Here is a 12,500-nt window from a genome sequence, read left to right on the forward strand (position 1 = left end):
CACATGTAAATTTTTTAACAAAGGAAATTCCAGATTTGGTTGTAAACAAAAAAAAATTAAAAACATTAATAAGCACAGCATGTTCTTCAGGTATTTACCAGGATTCAAAAATTTCTGATTAATAATTCCAATAATACTAAACAAATCTGGTTGCAGATAAACATATAGCATGATTCTAATATGTTCGTACTGTGCAAGGTTTCAAATAAATAATCTACAGTGCCTTTTAGTGTTTATTTTAATTTTATTTTTATATATTTGAATTTGAATATTTGAATTCACACTGTCTAAGCTATTACTGCGTATAAAACAACAACATATACTTTTATCTGCTAGTGTAACTGCAAATCACAAATCAGAACAAACTGTTTATTTTTCACATTATATTAAATTTAGCTGTTGAACACAAAAGCGTTTGAATAAGCCATAAAAATGACATCTTTCTAATAATGATCGGCTAATCATTTCTGTTCTATTCAAAGCAAGTGAACTTCACTTACGACAATTATGGCGATTCTGCCCCCGACGTCTCCGACCACTGTGATGGGTGGTTTCTCTTTGGCCATCATCACTGTTCAGGAAACAGGAGTGAACATTATATTTATTATTTATGTGGCAGATAAGAGGTTAAAAAGCCTTGGTCATAAAGTTCAGTCACACACATTCAGTACTGCTCAACTCCTTACAGTTTAAAAGAAAAAGCTACGTTCACATTACCGGTTTCAAGTGGCACAAATCCGATTTTTTGCCCATAAATGTGATCACATCTGATTTTTAGGGCTGTGTGGACACGCAAACCTGATTTGATGAAATCCGACCTGAGTCACTTTCATATGTGGCCCTAGATCGGATACGTATCCGATTCGTGGCCATGCGACCTTAATGTGAACGCTCAGATCAGAATCCATGTTCTTTCTTCCACTGCACACGTGCCATCATTCAGTGTTACTCTGGCAGCAGCGCCAAACAGAAGTTAAAGCCTGTAAACGGTAGAAAAGCAACACATCTCACTTTTTTCGCCTTCGTCTCGCTCTAATAATGAACAGCTGAGAGCTGATCAGAGTTACTTATCTTAGCAGTGAAGGCTCATTCTGACCGTTACTTTGTTTACTGATGATGAACATGTGCATGCGATTCATTCACGTGACGATACTGAGTAGGTTGTGCACATGCGGGTCATTTCAGGATGCTGGTTAGCTCACATTAATGACAGATTTGAATCACTTACCTAAACGAGTGTGAAGCAGCGGGTCAGAGAGATCGGATTTGAGCAATGAGGCTTGTAATGTGAAGGTAGCCTAATGTTTGGTGTTTAGAATAACCCTCCATGCCAATGTTCACTACCATTTGATCTGTGTGGACACCAAGGCTGCACCATGGGTTTTGTATCAGTTTTGCAAATCATGACCTTATACAATACTTGCAATACTGATACTGAATAAGGCATTGATAATCAATCTCAATGCTTTTTACTGTGTGATGTGAGTATCCTGATTAGTCATAGCTCAGGTGAGTTTTATTTTGAAAGTGAATTAAAGTGGAATTCCACCAACTTTTCAAAATTCCTGCATAATTCAGCCATTAAAATCTAAATCAAATCTGATTACAATGGTGGTCATAGGAACCAGGTGCCAGATTCAAGACATGGTCTAAAGAAATAAAATCTTCTTACAACCCCAATTCCAATGAAGTTGGGACGTTGTGTAAAATATAAATAAAAACAGAATATGATGATTTGCAAATCCTTTTCAACCTATATTCAAAAACAAGATATTTAATGTTCAAACGGATAAACTTTATTGTTTTTTGCAAATATTCACTCATTTTGAATTTGATGCCTGCAACACGTTCCAAAGAAGTTGGGACAGGGGTGTGTTTACCACTGTGTTACATCACCTTTCCTTTTAACAACACTCAATATGCGTTTGGGAACTGAGGACACTAATTGTTGAAGCTTTGTAGGTGGAATTCTTTCCCATTCTTGCTTGATGTACAACTTCAGTTGCTCAGCAGTCCGGGGTCTCCGTTGTCATATTTTGAGCTTCATAACGCACCACACATTTTCAATGGGAGACGTGTCTGGACTGCAGGCAGGCCAGTCTAGTACCCGCACTCTTTTACCACGAAGCCTCGCTGTTGTAACACGTGCAGAATGTGGCTTGGCGTTGTCTTGCTGAAATAAGCAGGAAACGTCCCTGAAAAAGACGCTGCTTGGATGGCAGCAGATGTTGCTCCAAAACCTGTATGGACCTTTCAGCATTAATGGGGCCTTCACAGATGTGCAGGTTACCCCTGCCATGGGCACTAACACACCCCCACACCATCAGAGATGCTGGCTTTTGAACTTTGCGCTGATAACAATCCAGACAGTCCTTTTCCTCTTTGGCCCAGAGGACACGACGTCCATGATTTCCAAAAACAATTTGAAATGTGGACTCGTCAGACCACAGGACACTTTTCCATTCTGCGTCAGTCCATCTCAGATGAGCTCGGGCCCAGAGAAGCCGACAGCGTTTCTGGGTGGTGTTGATATCTGGCTTTTGCTTTGCATGGCAGAGTTTTAACTTGCACTTGTAGATGGAGCGACGAACTGTGTTCACTGACAGTGGTTTCCTGAAGTGCTCCTGAGCCCATGTGGGAATATCCGTTACAGAATGATGTGGGTTTTTAATGCAGTACCTGAGGGATCGAAGGTCACAGTGTTGGTTTTCTGCCTTGCTGCTTACTTGCAGAGATTTCTCCAGATTCTCTGAATCTTTTGATGATATTATGGACTGCAGATGATGAAATTCCTAAATTCCTTGCAATTGCACGTTGAGAAACGTTCTTAAACTGTTGGACTGTTTGCTCACACAGTTGTTCACAAAGTAGTGAATCTCGCCCCGTCCTTGCTTGTGAACGACTGAGCCTTTCAGGGATGCTCCCTTTATACCCAATCATGACACTGACCTGTTTCCAATGAACCTGTTCACCTGTGGAATGTTCTAAACAGGTGGTTTTTGAGCATTCCTCAACTTTCCCAGTCTTTTGTTGCCCCTGTGCCAACTTCTTTGGAACGTGTTGCAGGCATCAAATTCAAAATGAGTGAATATTTGTAAAAAACAATCAAGTTTATCCGTTTGAACATTAAATATCTTGTCTTTGTAGTGTATTCAATTGAATATCGGTTGAAAAGGATTTGCAAATCATCATATTCTGTTTATTTATATTGGGGTTGTAAATGTGTTTTTTCTTAACTTTACTCTTAAGAAGTAAGTTTCAACAAATTGTTATTTTTCAAAAAGCTTCTTATTTTTTCTTCTCTTGTCTATCTACGATGAGCCATTTCACATCACGCCACTCTGAATGACCCATCTCAAAGACTGAAACATGCTTTTTAAAAAAACAGTAATACAGATAAAGTATATAACCTATAAAAAGTCAAATTATTAGTTGACCAATCCATTCAATATAATGCAAGACCTGTTGCATTTGAAATATGCAGCAAACCAATTACAATACTAGTATTTTGTCCATATCGTGCAGCCCTGTCGAACACCATGGACTGATGTTCTATTGCTGGAGTATTGTTGGATCACAGTAAAGAGGTGAGTGAACGAGTGCATGATTGTGGGCTGCAGTTAATACATCAATCACCCCAAGTAACACAAGAAGAAACCTGATCAAGCCATGCCAAAGAAAGATATACACCAAAAAGATCAACATCTGCATGCTTTCAAATTCAAGTCCTGGGTTAGGATCAGCGATCAATCGTATCAGAATGTTAACTAAGGCCCGTCCACAAGTATCTGGACATTTTTGAGAACATAAAGCTTACAGAGTATCTTCCCTCCCCTTCCCAACCACACAAAACATGGCATTGTTTGTTAACTTGCGCCTGGTTGTTTTCATTTACTGATTTCAGAACGCTGAAATACAGCTGAACGCTGGGTTCCTGTGTGCTCAGCAGGTTGGAGATTGGTAAATTGGCTGAATTTAGCTTATTATTTCATCACAACTGAAATGAAGGACTCTTCTCTTGCCTCATGCGAACTTTGTGGATGTTTCAGAGACGGTGGAGTAACTGTGGCCATGTAAACAGATAAACGGCTGCAAATGAAAAATCTGGCTGCAGATAAATGCTTGAAATTATTCTAAAATGTTTGTTCTGTGCAACTTCTTAGGTGTCAATTAAGTAGTAGAACACCAAGAAGCTTTAAAGGTGCCTTTTGGTGATTATTTTAAAATATCTGAATTCACACTGTCTAAGCTATTACTGTTGGTAAAACAACACTATTAATGAGGCAAATGATACCAAACTTTTGTCTGCTAGTACAACTGTACAAAATCTTTTTTACATGATTATAATAAACTTGGTTGTTGAAGACAAAACCATATCCAAGAAATATCCATTTATTCAGCTCCTTAGCAGAAAGAGGTGGATCATTCCACTTTTTCAGCTTTTGAAAAACTTTGAATCTGTGATGATGAATTACTGACACCTGCTGGTCTTTATGAAACTGAACAAGCCCACTGTTTGCAACGCATCACCGTCACTTCGTTATAAGAATCCCTGCTTCAGCTTTATGCTCTATAATTTGCACAATAGGCACGTTCACAAAGCTCTTCACTGTTATTACCCCCCCCCCTTTTAACAATACAAAAGACCACCCCCTTTTAAAACACAAAAGACTATGATACACGTGGACGAGGCCTCGATCAACCAAACATTTAAACAAAGAAAATCATAAAACAAAAGTGAATACAACAGCTTGCATGTTTTACTCGTCTCAGGAAGAGCAACACAACTGATCTAGGATCAGCCTTTCATTCCATCATTTATATAACTGAACTAATACAAGTACTGGACACATACAGGACAACTTTAGAAGATACAAAATCAAAGAAGCTGCACACATGATGCTCCCAGTGATTCCATAAAACCATGCTTGAAAACTACAAAACCACAGCCTGAGCTTATGATTAGGAAAGTTGAAACCTCACTACAGAACCATTATTTTCCCAATCACAAAGAGGGTTATTAGAAAACAGCCACAGGAGCTCAACAGCAGGCAAAGATGATGCAGAAGCACAGGATCTGCAGATTTGTGTTGTGTCTCTTTGCAGCTGTGCTCCAAAACAGCCTTGCGATATTAAACGCTCTGCATTCACAGAGGCTTTGTAATATCAGTTTATAGAACTAAGGCTTTCATTCTCACATACTGTAGAAAATATGAGGGATAAACATATAATAATATCCCCTTTCATATGAGGGGTTTCTAAAACAGGCGTATACTTCACTCGGCCCACCTGATTTCACTTACGAGCTCCTCTGATGAAGAAGCGAACCTAATTAGAAAATTCAGACGGGGTTGTGTGCAGTCAGAATGAATATCTACACATGCTGCAGGCCGGAAAAACTGTTCCAGTTAAAAACTCAGATTTACGTATCGGCCTAGTCGATCAGCCAAGATTAGTTTGTTTCTTTTATTCTGGACTGAAGCTTCAGGGCTAATGCCAACAAGCAAAGGAAGCTTATATACACTGTTTAGAATAAATCAAATAACACCAACCTCAAATTCTTTCCAGTTGTTAAAGCTGCACTATGCATGTTTTGGGGATCTGGAGACCTTTCTGCTGAAAATGTTCTCCCGCTCAGGGGAATGGGTACGACGCACAACCCACGTTACAAAATGATCCTCTACACATTGTGTGCAATTACACATTTCCACCACAGAGGTCTCCAAATCCCCATATCTTACACAGTGTAGCATTACATAATCTCTGAAGATCTGCATGTGTGATTTCTGACTATGGTTGGGTGGTAATGGGAACATTAACAGGGCATTATGCAATCAGGATACAAAAAAGTAACTGTAATGCATTAAAAAAAACCTGAAATCAGATTACACATACATTATAAAAACTGAGTGATTACCAGCAGGATTATATGCAAAGGCAAACTTGCCATCTTTCACCAAAATTTGCAGTTTTCTGGAAAATATGTTGCATGAGTGTGTAGATTTTAAGCGATTTTTAATTATAATTTTTAGCATTGTAAAGTTTTTTGCCCAGCAGCAGTTATTTTATTCTGCTAATCTGTACTTTTCTGTGATTTTACTTTATCTGTACTTCATTTAATAAGTAAATATTTTATTGTCAGACCTGAGATCCGCAGTGTTTTCCTGAAGATTTACCCGTCCACAGTGCCATATTCTACAGCAGCAAACCGATCTCATCTGATCAGACAGTAAACTCTTTATTCTCGTTTCTTGCTCCATAAACTCTACAGTTTGACTGATCATACATTAACCCTTTGAAAACATTAACCTGACAGGTTTGAGCTAACAGTCTGACACATTAAAAGAGATCGAATTAAGTCTCATGAGCAGTAGTTAGTTTAGTTTTTACTTGAATGATTTCTGTCTTTAGTAGTTTTCAAATGATGTATGCAAAATGTTAATGTGCATAAGTGATCATTATTTGTAAGACACACCCTCTTAATGCCTATCTTAATATAAACCCATAGGATTTCTGTAGACTGAAACTGCTAAGAACTGATTAGAGAGCGTCTAAACATTACGATCATCAAAGTCTTGATGCACCAACGTCAACCCTTACAGGCCAATACAGCCTTTTAGCTGATGGAATACGAAGGATGGGCAGTTAGAGCTTTTACAATGACCTCTAATTATGATTACTTTTGATAAGGGGTCTCAAAAGAAGATTTCTGCCAGATTGATCTTTTGCCTATGGCATGACAAAAATTATTCAATAAATTTGAAAAAAAGTTAATAAAGGTAAATAAAGTTAAAAGTTAAATAGGTGGCAGTCGAATCTCCCCTTTATATCTGAGATCTTGGAAGAAATGGTAGCAAAACAATTAAGCTCCTATTTGTGTAGGAATCATACACGAAAAACTTCAGTCTGGTTTTAGGCCACATCATAGTACAGAGACAGCACTAGCAAAAATTATAAATGATCTTTTATTATTCTCTGACAAAGGAAATGTGTCTTTGCTAGTCCTCCTTGATCTTAGTGCAGCATTCGACACAATGGACCACGCTATCTTACTAGATAGACTGGAAAACCTTGTAGCGGTAACAGGAATCGCTCTTTCCTGGTTCAGGTCCTGCCTCACTGATTGCTATCAAGTTTGGTAATGTAAACGGTGAATCATCTGTCCTTGCAAAAGTAAAGTAAAACAGAGTAAGGCTCTGTTTTAGGACCTATATTATTCACAATATATATATATATATATATGCTACCATTGGGCACCATTATCAGTAAACATGGCATAAAATTCCACTGCTTTGCTGATGACACTCAGTTATATGTATCAAGCGAACTGGATGATTAAATTAAAATTAGCAAGATTAAGGACTGTATAAAAGACATGAACGACTGAATGTCAAGTAACTTTCTCTTACTTAACTCGGAATAAAACAGAGGTCCTGCTTCTTGGTCCAAAAGCAGCTAGGAACAATCTGTCTAACTTAACACTTAAACTTAACAATTTCTCAGTTGCATCAAGCTCATCTGTAAAAAATGTTGGCGTTGTGATAGACCCTGATCGACACACATAACTAATATCACTAGAACAGCCTTCCTGCATCTCCGTAATATTGCTAAATTAAGAAATGCATTATCCCTACAGGACGCAGAAAAGCTAGTTCATGCATTTATTACTTCAAGGCTAGATTATTGTAATGCCCTGCTGTCTGGATGTCCCAGCAAATGCCTTAACAGGCTTCAGCTAGTCCAGAGCGCTGCAGCCAGAGTCCTCACAAGAACCAGAAAGTTTGACCATATTAGCCCAGTTTTATCAACCCTGCACTGGTTACCAGTTAAATTTCTCATTGATTATAAAATTCTATTACTGACCTATAAAGCTCTAAGCGGACTCGCCCCTCAGCACCTGAGTGAGCTTCTCTCCTACTATGAACCATCACGCCTACTTAGATCACAAGGCGCTGGCTCACTGCTGGCACCTAGAATTAATAAAGTTATATCAGGGGGGAGAGCCTTCACATACAAAGCCCCCCAGCTTTGGAATAATCTTCCCATTAATGTTCGGGACTCAGACACAGCCTCAGTCTTTAAGTCTAGGCTAAAAACTTACTTGTATAGTCGAGCCTTTGGTAGTTAGTCTTCCCTGTCAGATCTAGACCTGCCTGAGTCTCTGCTGCTCTGTTAACACTGTAATCTGTGATCAGTCACTCATTACACAACTAACTCTGTGTGTTTCTCGTTCCTTTCTTTTACGAGTTGAATAGATGCCCATCCTGTGTGTCTGATGCTGATGCCTGTTCTGCCTGGAGCAGGTGCCACTGCTCGCCAGCCTTCTGGACCGGCTTGACTACTAATGAGCTTCTTGCTGTACAACGCTGCGCAATCCTCACCTCAGATGCTGCTGCTGCCGCTGCATAATCATTAACTAATCAAATTAACCACTGCCCCACCTGTTTTTCCCCATTTGTACTATAGTACTTTATACTAACAATAGCCACATTTACATGCAGCCTGATAATCTGTTAATAATCCAGCTAATAGCTCAATCGGAATAGAATACGTCCATCTAAACACCTTAATCGGAATAGATTAATCTGATTGAGGCCATTCGGAATACAAGTTCTATCCGATTGAACAAGGTGGGTAAACCTCTAAATAATCGGTTAAAGCGAAGAATAATAGCCGTGTAAACGCCTGAATCCGATTACACTCCAATCGGATCGTGTAAGAACGCTCTGCGCATGCGCGGCGCATCACAGTGAAAGGTTTATACTGGTCAACATGGCAGAGCAGAAACTGGTCTGCAGAGGAGACTCTGAGCTTTAAAAGACGGCGGTGGGACGGACGTCCAGCTTATGTGTCTCAGAGCACGACGTCTTCATCTCACCGCTTCCTTTATAAGTACAGGTGAAGGATGTTTTTCTGTTTCTGATACTGTATAACAAACTTTCATCTATAAACATGGACTAAAGTACATCACATAGTAGTAGCCATCTTGCAGCCTACATTTTGTCTGTAGGGTCCCTTTTAAAAATAGTCTATCTGAATTTCACAAATCACAAAAACCCATACACTGTTAGAAATAAAGGTTCTGGGCAGGTACAAAACAATATAGATGTTCCCTCAAACAGTGGTTTTAAGGTCCAACTGTGCACCTTAAATAAGTTTTTCCAGGTGAAAAGTAACTCATAACTTAATGTTTTAAAACAGAATAATAAAATAAAATAAAATAAAAAGTCTGGAGATGAGGCAGGAGGTGTGGAGTCAATACAACTTTTATATATTATATTATGGTACAGTTACGTTCCCCAACTTGAGGGTACCATCCCAGTGACAGTTTACTACCTTTATTTCTGATAGTGTAGAGTGGTCTACGTCTATCGTAAGTCTTGTTAAGTCTATACTTTTCCACATTTGGGGTGCAATATGCAGGAGAAAATTTGCATAAAACTTGATTTTTCCCTGGACTATTCCTTTAAGTGTCTCTTGAATGTCAAACAGGCTTAGATTTCTCTGTCAGACTCCAATCATTTCCTAAAAAGGTCTTCTAAAGGCCACCGCATCCCAAAAGGCTCTAACGTTTCTGGCCAGTCGCCAGGCAGCCGATTCACTCAAGCCTTTGATGCGAGGAGACAAAGGCTTCCTTACAAACCCTGATGGGCCGAGCAGAACGGGATCTAGGATGTGTGTCTGAATCACACCTTCACAGCAGATCAAATGTTTGGGGACACGTGGTCTTTTGAATCTTTCATTTGAGATTCACTGTTGCTTTTTATAAACATGTGAGGAAACACCTGCTAAAGTTTATGTAGGGTTAAACCTACAGGAACACTCAGCGTCGTGTTCATAAAAGGGTCTTCCTTGGTATGAACTGGTATGAACTTGTTAAAATAGTGGCCCAAAGTTCTGACATCACAAGAGAAGAACATTTATGACTATGCCCATGTTAGCACCGTCACTAAACAGGGCGACAGACTCTGACTGAATTTTTTTTAATTATAAATTTGTGAGTAATAAACTTAATTAACTCACCAGTGACGACAGATAGCAATTTTATATTATTATGATTTTTAGCATGGGTAACTATTTATTACATGGCAAAAATGCTGTCTTGTCAATACATATCTTAAATCTAGTCAATAAATGTAATATTTCTGCTGTTGAGATTGTTGTAAGCCTAATTTAAGATTATTTTACTTATTTCCAAATATTTTTTGCTTGTTTTGGGTGATTTTATTGAGTATTGAGAATTTCTCTCACTATATTGGCAGATAGTTTTGTTTTAAGAAATATACTTGAATTATTTGCCACTATAGTGAGATCATTTTACTTGATAAAGTTACTTAAAACAGGTGAAGAATGTTTGGAAATAAGCCAGATAATCTTATGATAACTGAACAACCATCTCCAAATAAGAAATATTCAATAGAACGACTAGAATTAATATAATTTCACTAGAGAAGATACTAATTTTCATGTGTATTATTTTTCTGTATTTATTACTTTTTTGTTTTTATGTATTTCATCGTTTTTCATCTTCAAATGTAACTGATAGGCTATAGCGTCACATGGATGTGTCCACCTTTAAAAAAAACACCTCTACTTGCAAAGTGGGCAGTTCTTATCACACTGAGCGACGAAACACCTCAGACTCTCAGCCGACAACCTGAAGTCTAGCTTAAGAGAGGTGGCGTCCACACACTTTGCAAGAACAGTGCACAAATCAGAGTGAAAGCAGCTGAGAGTGAGAAAGCCCAGCAGAGAGAGCACAGCACAGGTCAGTACACATGCAGGCCACTGCAGAGTATTCGTAACACAGCCGACAAAAAAGACAGCACAGAGGAGGTGGAAATGGCTGCCGTACTTGGAAGCTCGATGCCGGGAAATGGAGCTTGGTGTCTCCCTGTATAGCCAACAAACAAAGGACTGGTTAAAAAGCACATTAAAACAGCACATTCAGTCACCCAGTGCACCACTCTGTGAATTAAGAGTCTATAATGGAAGCTCTAGATTTTCAAAAATTGATCTATCCATGGTCTGCACATTTATTTCATTGCCACAAACTTAGACAAGCTTTACAGAAACTCCAGCTTAAATTAATGAGCACACAACTGCAGCACACACATGTGCAGTGTGTTTCACTGCAAATATTATAAAATCATCATTTTGTTTTTATTTTATTATATGTTTAGAAGTTATTTTATCCAGAGGACTGTATATATAGTAATGTTAACTTTATAGTATTAAACAAAAAAGTCAATGTTGGACGCCAAAATATATTTATACACACACACACATACCCACACACCTACATACATGTTTGTATGTATGTGTGTGTGTGTGTGTGTGTGTATAAATATATATATATATATATATATATATGAAGCACTGAAGCACATTCTTTGTTGTAGTCATTTCCAATCTGTTTTTAGTTTAAAATGTAAACATAGCTAAATAACAAACATCATCAACATGAAATTAATCATTTTCAGGTCTTTTCAAGTCACAGCTTCCCATTAGGTTCAGCAGGATTTTGCCAGTGTTTTATAAAGCCTGTCCAAGTTAGCAAAAGCAGTAATGTAAGAATGAGTTTGTGGTCAGAGTCTGAATAGATCGTATGGAGAAGGTTTGAGAGCTTCTAGTAAGTCTGTTTGCAGTGCACAGGACACATCGACACAGCAGGACTAACTGGCACTGCAAAGAGCTCTCATTCTTTTGGGTTTTTGGCTTCATGTTTAAATGGATAGTAAAGTTAAAGGGACTAGCAGTGAATAAACAGTCTCCCTTAGGCTCATAATAACTCAGCAAGTGCAGAGGAATAATCAGCTTACTACAGTACAAAACCCAGTGGGCATTAGGGATAGATTTATCCTTCACTGCTTCACTCAGACCTTCAGAAGCGCAATGAGCGTACAAAGCAGACGGTGTTATAAACATACGTCCATTAGGCCAATGAAATTAAACAGAGTTTAAACCTGAAACATCACACTGGATTTGCTTTAATCTTACTATGGTTTAATGGCCTGCTGGGAACCAGATCACAGGCTGCAATCATCTCCACCTGGCCTTCGACAGAACACGTCACCCAGACTACCATGCTAACACAGCTAAAACGAATGTCCCCAACAGGCAGGCAGTTAAGACGTGAAAGAGATCATAATAAAAGGTGATACTTAATCCTTAATATATTGGGCTAAATCCATGTACAATTATTTTATTGAAAATTATTTTATTTTTAGGCAATTTATTTAAAGCAATGATTTGGGGAAATTATGAAATTTATACTATTTTCCACTTCCTCCAGATGTAGTTGTGTTTGGCGTCCAACTTTGATTTTTTTTGTTTAATACTACAAAGTTAACATTACTAACAAAAACAAAGTCAATAGTCACCCAAATCCTTTCCGTAAAAACATCCCCAAAATGTCTCTCAAGCCACATCCAGCTCTTCACTGAGGTCATGCAGACTGTCAGTGTGTTTTAGGACTCGGTTTCTCAACCTGTGGTCCA

At 38.4% G+C, this 12,500-nt stretch overlaps 1 protein-coding gene across 3 annotated transcripts in view; it reads right to left on the bottom strand.

The window, feature by feature from the left end:
- LOC108424795 (phosphoribosyl pyrophosphate synthase-associated protein 1) overlaps positions 1-12,500 on the bottom strand; it is a 43,590-nt gene that overhangs the window by 7,161 nt on the left and 23,929 nt on the right. For 2 of the 3 annotated variants that reach the window (XM_017693033.2, XM_017693031.2), the window contains 2 exons: positions 10,856-10,894; positions 501-571 (listed from right to left, as the gene is read on the bottom strand). In XM_017693033.2, the coding sequence (XP_017548522.1) occupies positions 501-571; positions 10,856-10,894 (110 nt within the window). The remainder of the gene's footprint in view (positions 1-500; positions 572-10,855; positions 10,895-12,500) is intronic. The other variant, XM_017693032.2, reaches the window with a different exon arrangement.

Source organism: Pygocentrus nattereri, chromosome 30 (assembly GCF_015220715.1).
Source record: "Pygocentrus nattereri isolate fPygNat1 chromosome 30, fPygNat1.pri, whole genome shotgun sequence".
Classification (NCBI taxonomy): Eukaryota; Metazoa; Chordata; class Actinopteri; order Characiformes; family Serrasalmidae; genus Pygocentrus; species Pygocentrus nattereri.